The sequence below is a fragment of the Lissotriton helveticus genome, chromosome 9 (genome assembly GCF_964261635.1).
Source record: "Lissotriton helveticus chromosome 9, aLisHel1.1, whole genome shotgun sequence".
Classification (NCBI taxonomy): Eukaryota; Metazoa; Chordata; class Amphibia; order Caudata; family Salamandridae; genus Lissotriton; species Lissotriton helveticus.
In genome coordinates, this window is record NC_136070.1 from 287,844,588 (window position 1) to 287,869,936 (window position 25,349).

Genomic DNA, 25,349 nt, shown 5'->3' on the forward strand with positions numbered 1-25,349 from the left:
CCCTCACCCTCACACACCCTCACACACCCTCCCACACACCCTCCCACACCATCACCCTCACCCCGTCACCCCCACGCTCACACACCCTCACCCCCTCAAACCTCCACACCTTCACACCCCCTCACACCTCTACACACCCTCACCCTCACACCCCCTCACACCCCCTCACACACCCTTACACACCCTCACACCGCCTCGCCCTCACACACCCTCACCCTCACACACCCTTACACACCCTCACCCTCACACACCCTCACACCCCCTAACCCTCACACCCTCACACCCTCTCACACCCTCACTCACCCTCACTCCCTCAGCTCACACACCCTCACCCTTTCACGCCCACCCACACCCCATCACCCTCACACCCCCTCACCCTCACACCCCCTCACCCTCACACCCTCACAACCCTCTCACATCCTCACTCACCCTCACACACCCTCACACACCCTCACCAGCATAGCATAACAAAACATAGCATAACAAAACATAGCATAACAAAACATAGCATAACAAAACATAGCATAACAAAACATAGCATAACAAAACACAGCATAGCATAACAAAAAAAGCATAGGATAGCAAATCAAAACATAGCAAAACAAAACAAAACATAGCATAGCAAACACAACAAAACATAGGATAGCAAAACAAAACATGGCATAACAAAACAAAACATAGCATAGCAAAACAAAGCATAGCATAACATAAAGCATAGCAAAACAAAACATAGCGTAGTATAACAAAACATAGCATAACAAAACACAACAAAATATAGCAGAACAAAACATAGCATAAGATAACAAAACATAGCATAACATAAAGCATAGCATAACAAAGCATAACAAAACATAGCATAGCAAAACACAACAAAACAGCATAGCATAACAAAACACAACAAAACATAGCATAGCAAAACATAGCATAACAAAACACAACATAGCATAGCATAACAAAACAAAGCATAGCATAACAAAACAAAGCATAACACAAAACATAGCATAACACAAAACATAGCATAGCATAAAGCCTAGCATAGCATAACAAAGCATAGCATAGCAAAACACAACAAAACATAGCATAGCATAGCATAACAAAACACAACAAAGCATAAAACACAACAAAACATAGCATAGGATAGCAAAACTAAACATAGCATACCATAACAAAACAAAGCATAGGATAGCAAAACAAAACATAGCATAACAAAACATAGCATAGCATAACAAAACATAGCATAGCATAACAAAGCATAACATAACAAAACATAGCATAGCAAACACAACAAAACATAGGATAGCAAAACAAAACATGGCATAACAAAACAAAACATAGCATAGCAAAACAAAGCATAGCATAACATAAAGCATAGCAAAACAAAACATAGCGTAGTATAACAAAACATAGCATAACAAAACACAACAAAATATAGCAGAACAAAACATAGCATAAGATAACAAAACATAGCATAACATAAAGCATAGCATAACAAAGCATAACAAAACATAGCATAACAAAACATAGCAAAACACAACAAAACATCATAGCATAACAAAACACAACAAAACATAGCATAGCAAAACATAGCATAACAAAACACAACATAGCATAGCATAACAAAACAAAGCATAGCATAACAAAACATAGCAAAACAAAGCATAACACAAAACATAGCATAACACAAAACATAGCATAGCATAAAGCCTAGCATAGCATAACAAAGCATAGCATAGCAAAACACAACAAAACATAGCATAGCATAGCATAGCATAACAAAACACAACAAAGCATAAAACACAACAAAACATAGCATAGGATAGCAAAACTAAACATAGCATACCATAACAAAACAAAGCATAGGATAGCAAAACAAAACATAGCATAACAAAACATAGCATAGCATAACAAAACATAGCATAGCATAACAAAGCATAACATAACAAAACATAACAAAACAAAACATAGCATAACAAAACACAACACATAGCATAACAAAATACAACATAGCATAACAAAACATAGCAAAACACAACAAAACATAGCATATTTTAACAAAACAACAAAACATAGCAGAACAAAACATAGCATAGTAAAACAAAGCATAGCATAATAAAACAACAAAACATAGCATATCATAACAAAACATAGCATCGCATAACAAAGCATAGCATAAAGCATAGCACAGCATAACATAGCAGAGTATAACAAATCAAAGCATAGGATAGCAAAACATAGCATAGCATAACAAAACAAAACCATAGGATATCAAAATAAAACATAGCATAGCATACAGCATCACTCAGCAGCACCACAGCATCACTCAGGGGCACCACAACATCACTATGCGCTACCACAGCATCACTGAATGCCACAGCATTACTCGTTCGCCATCACAACATCACTCAGCACCACCACAGCATCAATCTGTGCAAACATTCAACAACAACTGGTTCAAATATGTTCTCTCAATGTTTCAAGCTTTATTACAAATGTAACAAAAAGATGTTAATATTTCACTTCTGTTCTTGGATTTTCGTCACAATAAAATACACTGAACATAATCTTCACAAAAGTTATTTACAAAAGTTTAAGTTATTGCCATTATACATTACAATCACTTTAATTTAAGTATGCATTATTAAAACAAAATCAAAGCCATTGTTATTTGTAACATCAATACTTGTAAGTCACATAAATACAACACGTATTGCATTAAAATGCTATAGGTGTCACATTTGCTAAAGTTATTACCACACACAGCCAGACACACACAACTACACACACAATTATACACACCCAAATACACACCCAAATACACACCCAACCATACACACCCAACCATACACACACACAACCACACACACAATATCACACACATCTATCTATCTCCCTCACTCTATCTATCCATCGCCCTCACTCTATCTATCCATCGCCCTCACTCTATCTATCCATCGCCCTCACTCTATCTTCTATATCTATCGCCCTCACTCTATCTTCTATATCTATCGCCCTCACTCTATCTTCTATATCTATCGCCCTCACTCTATCTTCTATATCTATCGCCCTCACTCTATCTTCTCTATCTATCGCCCTCCCTCTATCTTCTCTATCTATCGCCCTCCCTCTATCTTCTCTATCTATCGCCCTCCCTCTATCGCCCTCCCTCTATCGCCCTCCCTCTATCGCCCTCCCTCTATCGCCCTCCCTCTATCGCCCTCCCTCTATCGCCCTCCCTCTATCGCCCTCCCTCTATCGCCCTCCCTCTATCGCCCTCCCTCTATCGCCCTCCCTCTATCCCTCTATCGCCCTCCCTCTATCCCTCTATCGCCCTCCCTCTATCGCCCTCCCTCTATCCCTCTATCGCCCTCCCTCTATCGCCCTCCCTCTATCGCCCTCCCTCTATCGCCCTCCCTCCATCGCCCTCCCTCCATCGCCCTCCCTCCATCGCCCTCCCTCCATCGCCCTCCCTCCATCGCCCTCCCTCCATCGCCCTCCCTCCATCGCCCTCCCTCCATCGCCCTCCCTCCATCGCCCTCCCTCCATCGCCCTCCCTCCATCGCCCTCCCTCCATCGCCCTCACTCCATCGCCCTCACTCCATCGCCCTCACTCCATCGCCCTCACTCCATCGCCCTCACTCCATCGCCCTCACTCCATCGCCCTCACTCTATCGCCCTCACTCTATCGCCCTCACTCCATCGCCCTCACTCTATCGCCCTCCCTCTATCGCCCTCCCTCTATCGCCCTCCCTCTATCCCTCTATCGCCCTCCCTCTATCCCTCTATCGCCCTCCCTCTATCCCTCTATCGCCCTCCCTCTATCGCCCTCCCTCTATCCCTCTATCGCCCTCCCTCTATCGCCCTCCCTCTATCGCCCTCCCTCTATCGCCCTCCCTCTATCGCCCTCCCTCTATCGCCCTCCCTCCATCGCCCTCCCTCCATCGCCCTCCCTCCATCGCCCTCCCTCCATCGCCCTCCCTCCATCGCCCTCCCTCCATCGCCCTCCCTCCATCGCCCTCCCTCCATCGCCCTCACTCCATCGCCCTCACTCCATCGCCCTCACTCCATCGCCCTCACTCCATCGCCCTCACTCCATCGCCCTCACTCCATCGCCCTCACTCCATCGCCCTCACTCCATCGCCCTCACTCCATCGCCCTCACTCCATCGCCCTCACTCCATCGCCCTCACTCTATCGCCCTCACTCTATCGCCCTCACTCTATTCCCTTGCGGGAGCGTGCAGCACCATATGGCGCTGCGCGCTCCCACAAGGGAATCGCCAGACATGCACGCGTTGCCGTTGCAAGCAATGCAACACGTGCACGATTTTGCCCCCAAAGCTGTGCCGATGGCATCAGGTCTCTGTCCTATGCTACGCATGTGCGCTGCATAGGCGAGACCTATAAAAGAGGACTACATGAAAAAAAGATTATCAACAATAATTGCACTAAAAAAGTTTTTGCATTTCTTATGATCTTTGTAATGTCTAATAATCTTACTGTGAAAAATGTATAAGCTCCTAGCATCAAAGTTGAATTTGAGCAGCACTTTACCACAATGTGGGGAGTGAAATGTGAAATTTCACTTTACCCAGGCGTATAAAAACTTATTTTATAAGGGTGTACCTTATACATTTCTGACCCACCCACCCCCACCCCTGGGATATCTAGGGGAGACCCTGGGGGTCCCTAATATGCCAAAATATTGATCTCAGGCTTCAGCAGTAAGTGCAGAAAAAGCAGCTGGCCTCTAAACTGCTTGAAAGTACACCACACACTGAACACAAATATTTATAAAAAAACAGTAGAAGGTAGATCCTACCTTTTAAATATCAGATGGACGTCCCTCAGTAATGCTTCTCGAGAGATACTTTCAAATGTGATTGTCGCATGGAAATAGCCTTGCCCAGACATGGGCCAGAAGGTTTTAGGGGCAGAGGTTGAGTTCTGTATTTAGCAGACCTGCACGGTTGGAAGCAAAATGCTCACATAGGAGGGGTTTTTCTAATAGGTTTGCTTTGGCACTTCAACCTTGGAAAAGATTCTGAAGGAAGAAATGACAGCGCAAAGAGCAAGAGAAGCTTTGCTTATTATTTTTGGCAAAAGACCAGGCAGGTTTTGCGCAGTCATAAGAAGCAAAGGAAAGGCAGTAACGTATGTGGGCCCTGTGTAGAGCATAACTCTGCCATGCATATAGAAATAATGCTTTTAGTTTAAAGATTACTGTGCAAGGGCTACAATAAGGAGGCAATAAAATTCAGTTTGCATTCATGCGCTCTCATGTTAAACTAGTACAATTGCAAAAGGAATTGGTAGTTGGTTATTAATGTTTTCTAGTTAGTTCAATGTGCTATTTATCTCCTACAAGTTTGTTTGTGCCCAGCTGCCAAAAATGGGGGTAAATATTGTTGACAGGAGGTCACCTGTTTCAGGTTACCTACTGTTGAATGGGGAGGGGATTAGGGAGATTAGCTCCTGGGCAAATTAAGGGTAACTAAAATTAAGTAACACATTGCCATTTTTCTTGATTTATGTGCGATCTCTCTCTCTCTTGAGCTGTCTAGCAACGGCCATGAGTCGTTTAATTGGCTATTCAGTAATACCGTTTTAAAATTGTTAGAATTAATAAAATGAATAAAAAATGCCATGTTACTACCCATCCTGTCTGATGAAATTATGAAAGGATGAGCAGTCTAGATTGCTGTTCCCTTATTTGAATATAGAAATACACCAATGTAAGTCTTTAGAGTATGTCCTTGTTGTTTTTCTTTTCCCCTCAGAATTTAGTAAATAAACAGACTTCCTTGGCTGCTTCAAATAGTGCAACCTTTTACTCTTGTCAGTTCACCAAAAAGTTCATTTTATACTCGCTAATAGGTCCAGGTTTTTTTTTTACTCTCAGATAGATGAAGTGGTTCTTGGGTGCCTTGCTAATGTATGGGGCGCCCCAAGACTAAAGAAGCTTTCTGAAATAGAGTATCCTCGCTGTTGATAAATTATTTGTATGCCTTGTCTAAAGATCTTTTGTGCTGACTACCAAAAGATATCTGCTGCCCTACAACCATTGCCAGAGGGGCCCGAACATCAGATCCAGCCTGGGAGTCACTGCCAGTCCAGCTTGAAGCCAAGGTGAAGGGAACCAGCACAGGTGTTGCTGGCAACTATAACAGCAGTGAAGGTGGAAGACTGGAAGAAATGTGTACCCCTGCTACTGTCTTCAGTGAAAAACGGGGTCACAAATCAGGATGGAAAAATCCTTGCATGGATCCAGTTTTTGATGCCCAGCTGAGAGAGTCACAAACCGACAAGGGCAGCAAGGAGGCTTTTGCTTGAGGTGATCCCCTTCGAAACAAGAGTTGCTTCAGATATCCCAGCATCAGGACTTTGAGTCCTGGTGCCCAAGTGAATGCAAGTCTGCACCTCTGTTTGTTGATCAAAGGATGCCTGAGCACACTGGGTGTAACTCCTCCCACTTTGTTGACTAAGTGATTCTTATGTATCCTTATATGTATTTGTGTGAACACTTGTACTGCCTCTTTTTGAGTCTTCATGCTAACTCAGCAATAAACTGGCCATAAAAGGCCCATGGTTTCTGTACTCCTTGGACTGCCTCATACAGTGGCCTGAGGGTACCGTATTGATGCAGTCTCCCTCATGTGAGGTTAATAAATGTATTCTCTTTAATATTACAGCTTCCGTGCCAATCTCTTCTTTGATGGTTTACGGATCAGTGAACCCCTAAAAAGGCTTTTTATTCTACATTGGCACCCTTTCAGTAGCTCATTTGGACAAAATAGCCTGTCCATCCTGCAGCAACAGCTCGAGGTGGTCCTCAAACACTCGATCAGAAGATGGTGTCATGGGCATGGGGTGCCTGTAAATGGAAGGGCGCAACTCCAGTGAAAGATTTGGATAACTCCTTTGTCGGAGGCCATCGTGACAAGTGGTGCAGTACTCTGCTGTTTAGTGGTTGCCCATGATTATGAGAAGAAATATTAAAGGGGTTTGGATGCTGCTGAGGGGGTTGCAGAGGGTGGCTGACAAGGTAGATCACTGGTCTTGTGTCCCAAAAGGCTTGTGAGAACCATGTCCGCAGCTCTTGAGTGCCAAACATGCCTCATCAACAAACATGCGAAAGCCATCGAGGTCATATCCATAAGGAATGCCTAGACATCCCTCTAAAAGTCAGTAGACCTCATCCAAGCATAATAACAAAGTGCCACAGATGAAGCAAATGTTCTCCCTAGCAAATCTTGTGTCCAATTCACAGCATTGCTGCGTCCCTGCATCAGCAATAGTGTGGGACAGGGTGTGTCAGGCCTCCTACGAGACTGTAAATGTAAATGTAAATGTAAATGTACAGGAATTTATATAGCGCAAATCACCAAGCGGTTTCTAAGCGCTTGCTTAGGGAACCCGTCCTGGTATTCCCCTGTGAGATAACCCCGGCAGGGTATCCACAAGGTGAAAGCCAGGCATCCCGCCGCGAGGGGCCGTTGTGGAGATTAAGCAAGCTATTGCCCAGAGTCACAGAGTGTGAACCCGTGAATCGAGTAGGCACCGGAGCAAGAATTGTCGAGTCCATGGACATTTTTAGGACTCAAGACCCCGCCGAGCCGGGAATTGAACCCTGGTCCCGGGCTGACCTCTGCTTCCAGGTCTGCCTCCTCTAACCAGTGAGCCACACTTCTCCACAACACTTGCGCAACACTTGTACAACAGTGTCCCAAACTGTGCACAAATCCCATCCCAAGAGGCATGCGGTGTTCAGCCTCTTAGATTCCAAATCTGGTGGTGTGGTAGCGAAGTTGCCAGGCCTGCATGATCAGGTTCTCCAGGGTGGAGTGCCGGGTGGGGTTAAGATAAATCCCCAGGAGCGGACCGGGCAATGGTCCTATGCAGGGCTTTGCCCAAACCCCGAGCAGCACATCAGCGAGAGCTGCATTAAATGATGTTGGGGGGGAGGGGGGGAAGAGGGGGTGGGAAGGTTCTCTGGGGTCTACCTCAGGTTGAAGAATATCTATCAAGACATTAGTCTTGACTGCCAAAGAGAGCAGTCCAAGGTCCAGGACGTCAGCCGTCCTCCTCACCACCATGCCAAAGGAACCCCCTTCCTCCATAGTCACACTAGGAGAGACTAGGGCAGTGTCAGGAGGCATGTCCAGATCACTGGCCAATTATCCTCAGCCATGGGAGAGGGGGTGGGATGCGAACTGGGAAGCTGCTAACCAAATTTATCGGCCTCCTTAGTAGGCGTAGCTATAATTTATCATAGTTTGATTATCACAAGAATGGATACAGTTTATATTGCACACATACTACCAAGCACTGAAAACAGCATTGCCCTTATTAAAACTTTCTTTAAACCATGTTTTAAACAGGTCAACAGGATTTGGTCTTTATTATTTCGCTTATTTTCGGTCACAGTGTTCAGTTACATTTCAGAAGGTTTGAAATATGGCATGCCGGATGCAGAAATGAAATTCTCAAATGAATTAGCTGAAATGTTTCTATAAACTACAATAAACATGCTGGAAGTTCAGACTTTAAATTCCAGTACTCATTTGCCATTAAACTCAATCAGTCCCCACAGATGGTGCAAAGAAACAGGAATGTCTTACCTGGTGGTTTTGTTCAACACCTCGTCCTCCATGAAGATGCAGCTGCCCAAGGCCAACCTGAACAAGGTAAAAAAAAACAATGAGCTATTTCCGAAAATAGAAAAAGCGGACAAAATCAGCGATGAATACATAGGATGACGCACAGCAGCACAAACCGGTCATGCAAGATATTGTACAACTAGTGTTTAGAGGGCTGCCAACAGATGGTTCTGATAAGAATTGTACTTGTGCAAATACACAAAAAGTGTAGATATTTTCATTTTAGGACTAGCCTAGTAATATATTGTTTCAGACTTTATTTCAGCATGGTGTGGTTAACAGGGAAGTCCTGGCTGTAGAAGTGATACCGATTAACTGGTGTAGCAGAGGAAATGCTGGTTTAATATATATATATTGTTGTTTGAGATAGAGGGAAGACAACTTGAATGTTCGCATACTCATTAGAAACCTTCAAAAACATATAACAAATGGAAAACAACTTTCTCTTTACCAAGCAAGCAATCAGGGATGCTGTTATTTTCAGGAAATGAAATGGGTACCTTCTGCAGATGTTTGTCACAATGCATAGAAGAAACACTCAAACTGGCATATCTTGCAAACTCAACCTCAAAATGCAAAATGTACCATTAAGTTCCATCAAAAATTATTTGTCAAGGAGGAGGAACTTCAGCCAAGAAATTTTCTTAGGAAATCAGTATAGAATTTCATTACTTCTGCTTTTGTAAGGAACCTCTGCTACTGAAATAGCAGTTATAAAGCCCCAATAAGAAGCGGTTTGCAAATAAAAAAAAAAACAAATATATTCCTTACATGGATAGATGTATCAATCAAAAATGCTGATTTTAGTATTTTGATAGATTACACAAGATTTCTTAACTGATTGACAAAGCAATGCGTTTTTGGAACAGACGTTTGCTAAAACTCCCATAAGCCCAACTAATTGTCAAGTAGTGTCTGGGAGTGGAGGAAGAGTACAGTTACCACTTAGCTGCTCAATCTATTTTAGTATTAGGAGAGCCTGCATACAAAATATTTTGCAAATGATGTAAATAGGATTATTATTTGCACGCCAATTAGAAGCAGTCAGTCAAGTTTCATACAATACCTGTGCTTGTACATCTCCTTTTTCGGCTAGAAACTGGTAATACTGGATCAAGTCTTCCTCTAGCATCCCACTGGCTACTCCAGGATTTTCCACCTCATCCGCTAACCGAATTCGTTGCACCACCGTTCCTCCTGTCAGAGAGATGTCACTGGCCACTAACACGAGGAAAATACAAAGTATGGGTCAGCTCTAAAATCATGTTCATGTAAACTGTAAGTTGAACAGAGATTTCAGTCACAAAATTTGCCACCCCTTTAGCCCTATCAAGCAGTGCTCTCCAGAGAATATTCCATCAACCCTACAGTACTCCCAAAATGTTCCTGTTTTGAGCCTCCACATTTTCGCCTCTGGACAGGTCAAAAGCCTGTACACCAAAGTTTAACCCCTGTATGCTTTTAGAACATTACATTTTACCTTTCTTTCAGATGCCCTCAGAGCAGCAGACTGAGATGGAGAGACGCAAAGCATGAAGAATGTCTCCAATATAAGAAAATAGTAGGAGTACAGACTTCAAGGATAACTTGCTTATAGCCGATGGGAGATATATACATAAAATAACCAGCCTGAAACCATGTGCCAAGATGGATTCCATGCATAGCAAGCACATTGGTGCTATACTTCATTTGAGAGATGAAAGAGAAGTTAATCTGGAAGTTGACCATTTACATACAATCCTCCCTCCTTGTATAGTTTGTGAGGTGAAAGTACATTTACATTTACATTAGATACAGACGACAACTATGAAAAGAAAATGGGAGTGGAAGTGTTTTTTGTTCATTATCAAGAGTCCGACCACATAATGAGTTGGTGTGAAGTAAGCAAACTTCTTCCAAAATGCCCTTATGTGCAACCGGCTAGAACATGCTGGAGTTTATGACGGGAGAGGAGTAGGGTGGGGTGGTGGGGGAGAATTGGGGTACATCAAGCAAATGTGCAAACATAGCAATTAAAGGTAGGGCGGTGTCCCAGATGGTGCAAAAACAGCTTTAAAGTGAGGCTGTGGAAGTTGATACAGGCATAGGCAAATGTACGCAGGCTTTGTAGGGTGGCCAGGATAGCACATGGGCATGATATAAATGTCCTCTTCTTTTCTTTGGAAGGAGGACAACCCAGACGTCACTGTAACAGCTTTTATTTTAGATGTAGAATATATGTGCAGTCCAGGTAAATTTCCCGATACAGCTGGGAATAGCTGTTAATCATTGCGGAGGTGTGACATCTTTTCACAAACTTGTCTTTGCCGTTTACTATGGAAAAACATAGATTTTTTTAAAGAGGTCGTATGCTGTAGGTTTGCTAAAGATTAGGCTGGGTATTTTACAGCTGTTGACATTGCCCGTGTTGGAAATTGTGGCGCACAGGATGTTATTTAGGGTGTTGGCTTCTGATTGTTTTAGCTTAGAGCAGCACTTAACAATGGTGTCCTGCCTACTGACTGTTTGCCTCAGAAGGTCAAACTCTAAACATATCTGGCTGGGAGGTGAGCTTTGTGCTAAGTTAAACAATTGCCCACAGATCTTTGATTGAAGTTTATCCAGTAGCGCTGCATCACGATTATGGAAGGCCACACTGCCACAGGTGAGGGTTGGCAGGACCTTTGCCGTCATTAACTTTAATGGTGTATAAAGCATCTGTCCCTTCAAATTTGTATATAGCGTACTGAGGGCCGTAATTAAGGAACTGCTCTTATTTGCAATTGCTCCCACCTGTTAAAAGTTCCCTTGTTGTCCAGCAGGACAATTAGATATTGATTTTCTTTTACTGTGTCCAGGGTGTGCGTGCACAAGCGCCATGATGTGTTCTTCTTAACCCCTTCTGTGCCTTAGACATAAAGGTAACATGCTCGGTTGTGGCGCTCCTGTGCCAAGGACGTAACAGTTATGTCAGGAGGTGGGGAAGGGCTTCCCCAACCACCCTAGGCAATTTTTACATTTTGAGTGTAATGAACATTGGGCGCATGGGGTGCAGACATCATTACATTAAAACTGAAACTGAAATGAGTCTATCAGCTCATTTCAGTTTCTCAGCTTCGGTGTTCGTGGGGCTATAAAAGCCCCCGAGCACCGAAACACAAGGGAGAGGAATATTTGGAAAGGGGATAATCTCCCTTTTCCAATAGTACTTCTCCGTATTGGATCCCTGCTTGCGGATTGCCGCAGGAGGGAGATCCCCAAGCAGGGATCTACCACTAAACAAGCATGAGTGGAGGTGGTGGGGGGGGGGGGGGAGGGGGTGTGGGTGGGGAGTGGCCTCTTGGCAATAACCCCTGATCCACACCCCTCGTGGGGCAGAAAGTCTACTAGGAACTGGGATTAGCTTTTTATGTCAATTTAGAGGCAGGGGTGTCCAGAATGGCCAGGTCAATGCCCCCAACCCTAAAAAAAAAAGAAAAAAAAGAAAATTCAGTTTTTCAACCCCTCTTCCCCGGGGGCAGAAGCGTCAATAACCCAGGATTTGTCAATTTAGGGGGTGGTAGACGGAGGGGGGGATGTTGGGTGGTGGAAAATGTGTTCCCTCGCAGTGATCTCATAACCTTACCCCACAGAAATGTGAGGAGATGCTGACTTTTTAGCTAAATTTCAGGTTTGCAGGGGATTCTGGGTAAGAACACATGGGGGGATCCACGCAAACCATACATCCCTGGACTCCCCGGGTACCTAATTTTCAGAGATGTCTGGGTTTGGTAGGTTTACCTAAATGGCGGCCGAGCCCTGGACCAAAAACATAGGTGCCATCTAGCTATCAAAAACGACCTGTTTTTCCAAGGGGGCATCTGCGTGGAGGTTAGTTCCACCGAGGGCTGGACAGAGGTCAGCCATAATAAGATTGAAATGATATGGTGCTAACACACACCCCTGCTTTAGACCCTGGTGAGTGTATATCCTTTTTGACGGAAGGGTGCCATTTCTGACTTAGAGTCATAGAGTTACTCCATACAGGTACTTCTGTGGGGATCAAAGCAGACACAACTGAATGTTTCAAGACATAAGCATCCTCCAAAGCTTTGTGCAGTTTACACAGTCGAAGGCCGACAAAGTTGACAAAGCAGAGACGTGTCATACGATCCTGCTTTTTTTATTTGTTTAAATAAGATTGATCAGGCCAAAATATCTGAGATTTCCCCAGAGCCTCTTCTAAAGTCTGTTTGAGTTGTTGGTATCATCATCTTGATTCTGCCCAGGCAGTTACATTCTTTAATACAAGGGTCACAAATTATGTTGCTTCATTGTCTAATAGGGTAATAGGGCGGTAGTTCTCTGGTACGGTCTTGTCCCTCTCTTAGTAAACTGGGGAGATGCCCAAGACCGCCACGAGTTGGGTATGCTTCCGGTGGAAACTGCATTGGAATATAGAGGTGCCAGCTTTCCAGCCCAGTACTGCTGGTCAGTTTTATAAATGGCCTGTGTAATTCGGTTTAGCCAGAGAGAACCATTGCTCCTTCCGGTTTGATTACCCTTATGATTGCATGTTCAAGAAGACAGTCTTTGACTAAGTTGAAGGCAATGCACCAGGCTGTGCCTGAGGTACATTTACCTTTGGGTATTGGTTGTCTGTAAGGAAGCAGGAGGGGCTGCAAGTCCATAGTGGAAGAGCAGCCTTCAGATAATGTTGCAGGTTTGTGAGCTGCCACGTCCGGGGTGGATGAGCCTTTCGATGCTGGCAGTCTACGAACAAGGGGCTATGCTCGCCAACTCAGCAGTATTGGCTGTGGCTCTCAGAGCACGATTGTTGTTTGGTCTTTTGAGGCAGAGAAATAGTTCTGGAGGAAGGCCACCCAGCTCTCTCTCTGGGGATATTACTGAGGTCCTGCCATTGTCAGTTTAAATTACTCACAGTTGCCCAGATGTTTCTAGAGCTGGTTACTTGCTACTGCGGTTTAACTTCGCCCAGAAGGGGGTCTATTTATTTTTTATTGTTGGCCCAGATAGTCCTCCTATATTCTTTTTTTGCAGATCTTAGGAGTTCTAGGCTATTTCCAGGGTTATTGCTTCCCCTCCAAGCAACCCTCAATGCTTTAATTTCTTCATGGCCAAGCAGCAGGATTGTAGTCTTGTTTTTGATAATTTGCTAAAGAGAGCCCCATTTTTTGTTGTGGGGGGACCCCTATGTGCCACTATTGATACTTGTGAATAGATCAGTTGTAAATTTGTGTCATGTTGTTATCTGGTCTAAGCTTAACCCTTTGCACGCTTCTATTATGGCCTTGGCAGAATCAGCGATCTTCATTATAGGCGTTTCCAACCATCTCAATTTCTTATAGTTTATTGTATATTGTGTGCAAGCATGGTAGGTTAACTCTCGGGGACCTCTTTGCCCAAATCTAAGAACAATCTTTGTGAAAGATGGTCGCTTTCTGAGCGTTCCTCAATTTGTAAAGAGTGGATAGCGGGAAAGAGAGTAAGGGATACAAATGTATAATGTATAATTTACTCCTTGGGAAAAAGTATGTAAGGATTGACAGTCGTCAGGTAGTCAGTCATTAAGAGCCCTTATCCTGAGGTGTTCACCGTAAATTAGACTCTAGTCTGTATGTTCCAGTGGAAGATCATTATTGTCTACCATATCAATAAGGCTTCTTATTGAAGTCACCAGTGATGATCAATTTGGGCTCTGGTGATCAATTCATAAGGTTTAGAATAATTGATCAGATTTTCTTGGGGACTTTGTTTTTTGAACAAGGTGCTGGTTGGACGTAGACCTTAATTATGATAAGGGCCCACTTGTATGCTGAGCTAGTTATGGAGCTAATCAGAATGCCAGGATCCTGTTCTGGTAGCATCTCAATCTATTCTGATAAGGGCAGAGCGATTTAAGTAGCAACTTCCCTGCAGGGCGGCAGAATATTTTGGGTTTTTTCTGCTTGCTGATGATGGTATGCATAGCCTGTGATGGAGGCCGGGGTGACTGCTCATGTCTCCTGGAAGGTGACTATGTCAAATTACTTCCAAAAGAGTAGAATTTTGTAGCTCTCTATTTTACTTTACAGAGAGGTGATTTCCAAAGAGCTGAGATCAGGCCTGTGTCACATGTCCCCTTCTTGGGCTTGCAAGTTGATGGTCTACTCCGTGCATTTAGGATTCCAGAGAGCCATTTCCAGTCTGGAGCCACGATAGGACTTGTTTTTGTTTTAGCACTAGTTGGTTTACTGGGGCGTAGTCGCATGCTGACGATTTACCACCTGCAAACCTTAGTACAGAGAAAGTTGATGGTCTGTCAATAATTGCACTAAAGACAGTGCCAAACAAGTTACTTACCTTCGGTAACGATGTATCGTAAGAGAATAGTAGTTATAGATTCCTTACCTTAGAATTAACCCCAGGGGTCAGGCGAAACTTTTTTGTAGCAGTACACCTGGACGTCGGAAGGTGGCGTCGGTAGACTCCGCATTGGTGTCAGCATCGTGGTGGTCGCCGGGATTACGTCATGGTGTCTACTTAGATGCGGCCTTTCCGGCACAGTGACGTCGGTTCTGACACGACTTTACACGCCAGAAGCGCAGAGCCATGCAAGACACTGACCACTGGTGCACACAACTAGGGCCATGGAAAGAAGTCCCTATCCTTAGAAGTCAGTTTGCAGAATGGTGAGGATGGGTGGGCGGTAAGGAACCTATAACTACTAATGTCTCTTACAGATACACCATTACCGAAGGTAAGTAACTTGTTCATTTGAAAGACACCGTAGTTATAGATTCCTTACCTTAGAATAGATACCCCAGCAATACCAACCGCGGAGGTTGTTCTGCGAACTAAGTTCACACCAGAAAGTCCTGGAGAACAGAACGGCCGAAAAAGCTGTCTCTCGGACTTGGTTGCCCAGGCAGTAATTCTTAGCATGGATGTCCACGTGACCGCCTTGCAGATGTCAACCAGCAGAACTCCACGTCCCAAAGCAGTAGTAACTGCCGTTGCCTTAGTAGAGTGGGCGCAAGGTCCAACTGGAGGTTCATTTTTAGCCAAAGATTAACAGATCCTAATGCATACGACAACCGATCAAGAGACATTTGTGCACTGCCCGACCTTTCTTGGCGCCCACATAACCCAAGAAGAGTTGATCGTCCACCCAGTCTTTGGTGCGGTCAAGGTAGAAAAACAGCTCATGTTTTGAGTTCAAACGGTGGAGTCTCCTCCTCCTCCTCCTTGGAAGGGTGCAGGGCAGGGGCGGGAAGAAGGTGGGCAATGTGATGGTCTGGCCTATGTGGAAACCACTTTGGGCAGGAAAGAGGGCCTAGTACGGAGGCCTAGTTTGCCTGGATGGACAACAAGAAAGGGAGATCTGGAAGATAAGGCTTGAAGCTCACTCACCCTGCGAGCAGCGGTGATGGAAAGCAAGAAAGCAGTCTTCAAAGTAAGGAGACGAAGAGGACAATTATGTAGTGGTCCAAAGCGAGCATACATAAGGTAAGTGACGTCAAGATTCAAGTCCCTCTGAGGTATTACGAAAGGAGGAGGAAAAAGAGGAGTAATTCCCTTCAGAAATCTATTGACAATAGGAGAGTTGGAAAAAAAAAGGCAGATCAAGAATGCGAAGAAAGGGCTGAAAGGGGATCCACAGCCTTTGCTGTCACCATGGCACTTCACCTACAGTAGTATACAGTTTTACTGGCAGGACGCCTGGCTGTCAAGATGACATTACAGACTTCGGAAGGAAGGTCGAAAGCGGTCAACTGTCGCCACTCAATCTCCACGCAAGGAGGTGGAGACTAGGCAGGTTCGGGTGGAGGACTGAACCCTGCTGTTGCAACAGAAGATATCCTGAAGAGGCAGCCTGATCGGAGGATCGATGGCCATGCTCAAGAGCTCGGGGTACCAGACTCTTCGTGCCCAATCCGGAGCCATAAGAATGACTTGGGCCCAGTCGCACTTGATCTTCTGCAGCCCTCTGGGCAGAAGTGGAACAAGTAGAAAGGCGCTCTGGAGGCCGCAATTCCACTCGCGATGAACAGTGTTGCAGAATTAGTGCCACCTTGGAAACTCCAACGCGCAGAACTGCTGACATTATGCTTTCTCTTCGGTGGCGAATAGATCTAACCAAGGCTCTCCCCACTGCTGAAAGAGACCTTGCACCACCTCCGAGTGAAGATACCATTTTTGATCCATCATGCACCCGCAACTGAGTTCGTCCCCTCTGGCGTTCAGGGAACCTGTCAGGTGTTGATCCACCAGGGACATGCCCTGATGTTCCAGCCACGTCCAAAGGAGAAGAGCCTCTTGACATAGGGTCCATGACCCCACTCCTCCCGTTTGTTGCAGTACCACATTGCAGTGGTGTCGGTGCACACCTGCACTACTCATCCTTTGACAGAGGGAAGGAAGGCCTTCAGTGCAAGACGAATAGCCCGGAGCTCCAGGTGGTTGATGTGAAACCCGGACTCTGCCGGAGACCAGAGGCCTCTGATGTCCGCCTCCCTTCTGTGGCCACCCCATCCTAGGATGGACCCATCTGTCAGTACTGTAAACTCTGGGTGGGGAAAGGGGAGGGATCTGTCGCTGACCCAATCCTGGCTTGTGAAGCACCACTGCAACTGACTTGCAGTCCGCTCTGAGATCTGACCAACATCGGAAAGATTTCCCCGATGCTGCGCCCACTGGAACTTCAGGTCCCACAGCTGAGCCCACATATGCCATCTGGCATGATCCACTAGCATGATACATGAGGCCCAGCATTCTCATCGAAATCCGGGATAGAGGCTGAAAGATCTGTATCATAGCTCGAATAACCCGGACTCGCTGCTCAGGAAAATATATCTTAAACTGCGCAGTGTCCAGAACTGCTCCAATGAAAAGGAGCGTCTGAGAGGGAATCAGGTAAGGCTTCGGCATATTGATAGTGAACCCCAGCGAATGCAGGAGGTCTGCCGTAGTCTGGAGGTGGGAGAGGACCGCCTTGGGTGAGCCCGCCTTCAACAGCCAGTCGTCGAGATAGGGGAAGACTGGAACACCTGACCTGCGCAGATGAGCTGCGACCAACACCATCACTTTTGTGAACACCCGAGGGGCGCTGGTAAGGCCAAGGGGGAGCACGGTAAACTGAAAATGCTCGTGGCCTACCGTGAATGGTGGCAGGCGGGGGGGGGGGGCGGGGGTGAAAGTAAGCATCCTGCAAGTCCAACGCTACCATCTGGTCTTCAGGGTCGAGGGGAGAAAAGACCTGAGCCAAGGTTAATATCTTGAACTTCTCTTTCCGGGAGAAGTGGTTGACAATCCAGAGGTCTAAGAAAGGACGCAGGCCTTTGCCCCTTTTAGGGTACCAGGAAGTAGTGGGAGTAGCAACCATGACCTACTTCTGTCACAGGGATGCATTTGATAGCTCCCTTGGCCAAGTGAGCCGTAACTTCCTGACGGAAATGTGCTAAATGATCCTCCGACATGCAATGGAATGTTGGTGGCATGGACAAAGGGGTAGTCTTGAAGGGGAGAGAGCAGCCGCTTCAGACTATTTGCAAAACCCACCTGTCCGACGTGATGTGGCACCAGTGGGGGAGGTGATGGCGGATCCTGCTGCCCACTAGCAACTGTTGACCCTGAAAGGTCGAACTAGGAAGTCTTGGGGGCTGCTGCAGGCGGGGGCATTGGTAAACTGGCTTGCCCGCTGGTCCCTAGACCCACGACACTGGGTCCCACATTCCTGGCCACGCAGAGGCTAGGTAGCTTGCGCAGGCCTGTGGCTGTGGGCAAAACGTGGAGGGGTACACCTTCGGTAGCCGCAAAAGGCAGACTGCATGGGGAGAGAGGTGGAATCCTATAGTGTCTTCTGGTGGGTAAGGCCTAGAGGGATACATGTCGTCTTGAGGGACGTCTGGAGTGTTATAATCATTCCAAGGGTCAGGTGAGCCCGGAGGAATAGACTGATCTGGTGGCTCACTATCTGCACCACCCTCTGGGTCATCAGAGCTATCATCCCTGTTGTCATCATCTGCTATGGGAGAAGGTGTAGGGTAGTGCTGTGGTAAGGGAGGAGGCGGTGATGGTATATGTGGAGGAGGAGAAGGAATCCTTAGAGGAGAGGTAGCAATGTCCTTCTTTGGATGAGGAGCAAGTGTAGGCGTGTCCAGTGGTCGTTTTTTTTAACTAAGAGTTAGTCGACCAGTGTTTGGGTCCTTAACCAGAATCTTTAGTGCAGGGTCTGGATGAAATAAGTCCTCTGCGGGAGGCAGATCCCTTGGTGCGGAGGGCTTTTTTGGCACCGAGCTATGAGCTTTGTTTTGGCATTGAAGCTTGTTGTTTGGCAGTGTCTTTAGCCAGGGAAGTATGTGCCTTTTTCGGCTCCGATGATTTTTTCGGTTTCGATGATTTTTTCGTCTCTGATGGGTTTTTCGGATCTGATGATTTTTTCGACTCCGAAGCGGGTTTGCTTGGGTCAGTGTGTGGTTTTGGTGCCAAGGAGCTAGCACTAGGCTTCGGCGCCAATTGTTTTGATGCTGTCGTGGAGGCCAACAATGGTATCTTTTTCGGTGCCGGTAGATGTGCGCCGGCACCGTGGGCAGGCGGACTCGGGCCCGAGTCGTCTGAAGGCTTAGTGGGCTTCTTAGCCGAGCTCGAAGGCAGGGCATTGGAAGCAGTGTCTCGATGTGCACCTGAGCCTGAGGGTGTGACCGAAGCCTTTTTTTAATGTGTCGAGGAAGGGTCGGGGTCGACGTTCTTACTTACGACCCTCTGTGCCGAAGTGATGTCCTCCACTTTGGAATCTTCGGCCTCAGAGTTGCTGTCGTCGCCAGGTTGTTGTTCTGGGACGTCGACACCCTCTTGGAAGATGTCGTCTGGAATCGGGGGTGATGAACGAGCCATTGTTCTCAGAGCTCTTCGGTCCCGGATCGTCATCTTGGAGCGGAAAGAGGCAGAAGCGGAACAGTCTCTGGCCTTGTGCTCCGGTGAGAGGCAAAGGTTACACACCTCATGTAGATCGGTGTGGGGAAACTACGACACACATTGAGGACACTTCTTAAATGGCGTCCTTTCCAAGAGCTGGAATTTGAGGCCTAGGTAGGCCCGAAGGCCTTCGTCGTCGACCGGAATCGAAGACTTCGGAGTTGAAGAGTAGCGTCGACTGGAAAATGCGTTCGAAACAATACCGTTGAAGCTGGTGAGGATTACGCGCCGAAGGAAATCGGTTCCAACACGGAGCGCTGGAAACACATCCGAGCCCGGTGGCAGAAAAAAACAATCTGGGGATGGAGCCGATGCCCGTGCGCAGTATGATCCAAAGGAGGAGTCACCTATCCTGTGACTTCCAAAGACTTTCTAGAACAAAAACAAACTGCAAACATCCAGGCCCAACACTAGGTGGCCATCTATGCACAGTGTGTAATCTGCAGCTCATATGCCTCGAAAAAGACTGGAACCGCAATGTTAAGTAGAGTAGAGTAGGTCTTGACAACAGTGAACTATTGTTTGATAGGTTTGAAAGGACAAGTTAATTACCTTTGGTAATGCTCTTTCTGTTTGATACTATATCTAACTGCAGATTCCTCACCTTCAGAGTATTCTCAAAGCATCTGATCATAGCAGTGCTCCCATGAGCCACTAAGTGGTGCCATGCAGCTGACAGTTAACATTAAAGCACCACCCTTGCATGATTAGGGAGTCACTGAATGGAAGTAAAGGGATCAGTTTGTTGCTTGACTCTCCCTGTGCCCTCGAGCGTAAAACACGAAACAATTGGCAGTAACAATGTTCAGATCAATATGTCCGGATCTTTTCATATGGTAAAAAGAGACTGCTCCACAGAACGGTGAGGTAGGAGTGCAGTGAGGAATCTAGCATCAGAAAGAGTATCCAACAGAAACAGTGTTACTTGTTCTTCTAATGGATACTTCTAAAAGCAGACCCCTCACCTCTAAAATGGATACTAAACAATAGTTCACCCCTTCCATGTGAATGGCTTGTAGAGTTGGCTCAGATAAAAAAATACAGCAGGACCACACAGGGGAAATGCCCTGCCCATATAACCTGGCTGTCAAGGCAGCAGTGCTCCACGTGCCAGCACAGTGGTAGCAGCCTTTGCAGTGGTGAAATGAGCTCTCAGTCCTCCCAGAGCTCCATCTTGGATAATGTGTACAAGATCTTAATGCAGAGGTCTATCCTCTTTGCCAGCGGGAACCCCACAAAAAGCCATTAGCCCGGCCAATGGTCTTTGGTATGAGTGATGTAATAGCTAAAGGCTCTTTTGGGGTCCAATCGTAGAAGTTTCTCCTCTTCCAAGTGGAGAGGTAAAGAAAAAATGTTAGGGGGGCGATGGATTTCCCAACGTGAAAAAAGAATCATGTCTGCTGGCAAAAAAGGCCATCCATGTCCTCAATACTAGTATGTCAGGAAAAAAAGTTTGTGTATGACGGTTGCACCAATAGAGGCTGGAGCTCTTTCACACGGTGAGCTGAACTTATTGTAGTAAGGGTGGGAGTTTAGAAAGTCATAAGACACAGCGAGCAGCTATGCACTTGCTCAAAGAAGGTGTACAAGAGAAATGTCAGAGATCCTACTGTGGCATCACAGACAGTTTGGGAGGGACCATGGGTGTCAAACTCGTAATAAACTGCATCACACCATGCGAATTAAATAAGGAAGGTTGTTCTGGTAAACACAAAAGGCTGAAAGATAAAACAAACGTTTAATAGTGGCCTCTGCACGATCTTACTAGGCCAAAAACAAAACAAACAACAAAACATTCCACAGTTTGGTTTGTAAAGTGTCTGGTTTGCGCACTACACAGCAGGCAACAAACTTGTACCCGAACCTGGAATAAACAGACTTCTTAGATAGGCACCTGTCAAAAAAGAGGATATTCACAATCTCAGTTGGTAGGTCGAACGCAGTCAACTGCACTGCTCAATCACCCCACATGGAAAAATAAATTGCACAAGTTTGAGTACAGAACCCTGCCCAACTGCTGCTACAGGAAGCACACACTCCTGGTCCAATCTGGAATCACTAGGATAACTTAGGCCCAGTACCTTTTGATCTCCTTTAGAATTCTGGAAGAATCGGGGATGGTGGTAAGGAATACAGGACTACTGTGCTCCAGTCTAACTTGAATATGTCAGCTAGAGAAAGCTTTCTTGGGAACTCCAATGTGTAGTCGTTTTGACACTGCACCCTCTCAGCAGGGGTGGTGAAAAGATTCAGTCAGGGTTCTGCCGGTACCTGCCCTGTGTCACCTCAGGCTGCAGGCGGGCACATTAAAATATGCATCCTGCAGGTCCAAGGCTATCACCAAATCCCCAGGATCCAGGGCAGACAGAACCCGGGCCAGTGTGAGTATTTTGAATATGCCCTTCCACAGGAAGGCACTCAGTGGGCAAAAATAGATGAAGGTCTCAGCCTTTCTTCAGCACGAGGAAAACGCAGTGGTAATATCCGGTCCCTATTTCTCATGACTTCAGCAAACTGATCGCTCATTTGGACAGTAGAGCTCACACCTTTTGCAATAAAATGGATAGGTGCTCCTCCCTCTGAGAGCCCCTCCGATGTGGACGGAAGCTATGATGGGTTTTAAAGAAACAAGAGGGCATAGACCTGCTGGACAATCTGGAGGAACCATCTGTCAGATGCGATGGACTGCCACACTGGAAAAACAAATTGAACCCTGCCTCGTGTGCCGCTATAGGCAAAAGAAATAGTTGGGAGGCTAATGCCAGGAGGCGGAACTGGGAAGATTGTGCCCCATGCCAGGTCTGGACCATCTTGGTTTGGTGGAGCAAGAGAAGCCCTCAACTCTACTAGGACCGTCTCCAATATATTGTATACCATGTATTAGAGAGCATGTATGTAACAGCCTAGTAGACAACTGGCATGGACTGACCTCAAGGCTTGGCTGGCTGAAGAGAACATTAGTTTCCCCAAAAGCCTCAGTCCTTTTAGACACCCTCTCCCGGGGGCGATCATGGGGAATGAATTAGGAGTCACCTTGCTGGTGGAAATTTTGACCACCAAACTCTCAGGCATAGAATGTTTTAAAAAAAAACAAAAAAAAAAACAGGGTAACTAGTCTATGGCATCTGGCCACCTGTCCATTCACTAGTGGGCAAGAGCAAGGTTTTGACCAAATACGCAAAATAGTGTTGATTAGGGCGTCACTGAATGGAAGTAAAGGGCTCAGAAGAGGATGGCTGAGGCTGAAAAACGTTAGTAAGCACATTTTAACAAACATTGCATTGTTTATTAAAAACTCCTTGTCCGGCTGGACACTGAGAATCTATAGTACCCATTAAGGTCTATATGTTATCAGTTCGTCGTATTGCTTATCTAAGGACCACTGTTTTCCTGGAGTGTTGTTGGAGCACAACTTCAGCTGGGGTCAAGACCAATTCTACGGTGGTGGAGACTGAAATCAGCAGAGAATCCACCTCGGGCAATATTGGGGACCAATGCTAACAAAGAAGGGAAGACGTGCAAGTCTTAAAGCCAGAATGGAAGTCGACCTGGAGTCACTGCGGAACCCAAGACGGGTTCCTGGGGCTCAGATGCCAAAGAGGCTGAATCCGCCAGCAGCAACCCAACTGGAGGTCACAGTGAATTCTTGGGGCCCAAGTACACACCAGTGCCAGAAAAGTGCCAAAAATGCAGCATGACCTCTATAAAGGTCTTGGCCTATTGTGGTATCGCCAATGGCCTGGAAAATTCGGGGAGCATTGAGATAAACTGTGATAGGCTATTTAATTGAGACCGAGAGAAAGATAGAGCGGTACCTTAATGCCCTCAAGCTTTCTCTTTAGATAGAGAGCATTGGGATGGATTTGAGTCCTGCTTCACCTTCTTGTGTTTACGCTTCAATTTGGACTTTGACTTACCGGATCACCTCGACCACGAAGAGGACCTGACATGGGATCTGCCCTAAGAGCAGAAACAGGTCAGAGCCCTCCATTTAGAATGGCAGCAGAATTTGTATGGCTTATTTCAAAGTTTGCCAACTTACATCTGTGCTTCACTGTCTAGAGTCGCCTTCAGGTATATGATGGCAAATTCCTTACCATATCTGCAGCAGACCTCATAAGAATCTGCTTCTGAAATCTGTTTGCATCAGTATTACCATGATTTGAAACCTGTAGTTTTAGGTGGGGACATCGTCGGGGTCCGTGTTGAAAGGCACAGACAGAAAGGAAGTGACTCTGGCAAGCAGAGGGGCGCTTTTATGCATCTCTGCTGAATCACTTCCAGGGCAAAACGAAATCAGCATGGAGGTGCTTAGCGACACCTGGTAGTGTTCAGGAGCACTGCTATGAAAACCTACGCATCCAATCTGGCCCCTGGGTGAAATTCTAAAGATGCAGTTAGAAGTAGCCATCAGAAACAGTAGATACATTTTCAGAAACTGCTGGTAATGCTAATGCATGCGTATTGAACTAATCATAAAAAGAAAAATTTACCATTATTTGCCACCAGTCGGTAGTGAGTGAGTGCAGATTCACAGCTCTGAAGTACACCAATACCAGCCCAGTAGCGGTACCCCTGAAAGGAAATAAGAAGAAATTCACTTGGAGAAGAAAAGGGTTGGCAAAGTAACAAATTAAAGGAAACACTATGAACACCAGCAAGACAGTTTTTTACACTTCTATATTAACAGAAAGCCTTGTACAACTTGTGGTAAGTTATTGGGAAATAAAGTTATGAAATTCCAGGGCTTAAATGCTAACTTTTCCAATTCTAAGTTTAAAATATTGGGATTTAACACTGGCCACTACAAAAAGTGGTAGTCGCTAGTTGGATAACAAACTGCATAGCATTTCTTCTTTAACAGTACCAAAATGCATCAGACTACATTGATGGTTGCACTAGAGGGCTGAATATGTGTCAGGTGGAGTGGTATCTCTACAGGGGAATCTCACACGACCCGATTTGAGCTGGCCAACTGTAGACTCCTTACTTGTAACCCCACTTATGAAGATGAACTTCTGACTACGAATGGGCAATGAAGGAATTGGAATAAAATATCCAGAAAATGGGGCAGTAATTGCAGACTAAAGTGGAGGTCACGTAATCTGAAAAACTGTAACTGCATGGTGCAAGAACATTCTACAGAAATGTATATTCCGACCCCAGTATGTCTGTGCCAGCTACACAGTGCAGCATGTAAGTCAGCCCTAAACATTCAAGTACAGCAGAACCATAAATTTCCAATTATAAGTTTCACAGTAGTCTGTTCTACAAAGCAATATTAGCTTTTTCTTTAAATGGGCACCAAAAAGGTCAAAGTTAGGCTGTATCTCAGAATTAAAATGTGTTTTCTGAAGTCTGTTAATTATTTAAAAAAATGTATTTATACACTTTTTACATCAACAAAACATGGAAGAAGGCAGTAAAGTAAGAAAATAAAAATAAACCATAGACTCAATCAAGGTGAATACATAAAAAGAAATTAGTCCAAATATATATTATTCTAGTGTGCACCAATTTGCAATCGAACATTGGTTCATCTCACAAGTGCACACATTATTACATTCTAATTTATCCAAATATGTTCATATAACAAATCTGTATGGCTGTAAATAGCATTTTTATTTCCTATATGTACTACCTATCTCCTTCTCTGCAGAGGTAAGGAATGAGTTTATTGATGCTAGCGCAAGTGTGCAGAGAGGCAAGAGAACAAGTGAAGCAGCGAGAGCTACAATTTTCTTTAAGAAATGGGCCTA

General features: G+C 45.5%; 1 protein-coding gene across 2 annotated transcripts in view; it reads right to left on the reverse strand.

Moving 5' to 3' along the window:
* The window catches only part of SEL1L (SEL1L adaptor subunit of SYVN1 ubiquitin ligase), a 324,711-nt gene that overhangs the window by 189,539 nt on the left and 109,823 nt on the right, over positions 1-25,349 (reverse strand). For both annotated transcript variants that reach the window (XM_078660004.1, XM_078660003.1), the window contains exons 9-11: positions 24,084-24,165; positions 9,722-9,876; positions 8,617-8,673 (exon numbers count right to left, since the gene is read on the reverse strand). In XM_078660004.1, the coding sequence (XP_078516130.1) occupies positions 8,617-8,673; positions 9,722-9,876; positions 24,084-24,165 (294 nt within the window). The remainder of the gene's footprint in view (positions 1-8,616; positions 8,674-9,721; positions 9,877-24,083; positions 24,166-25,349) is intronic.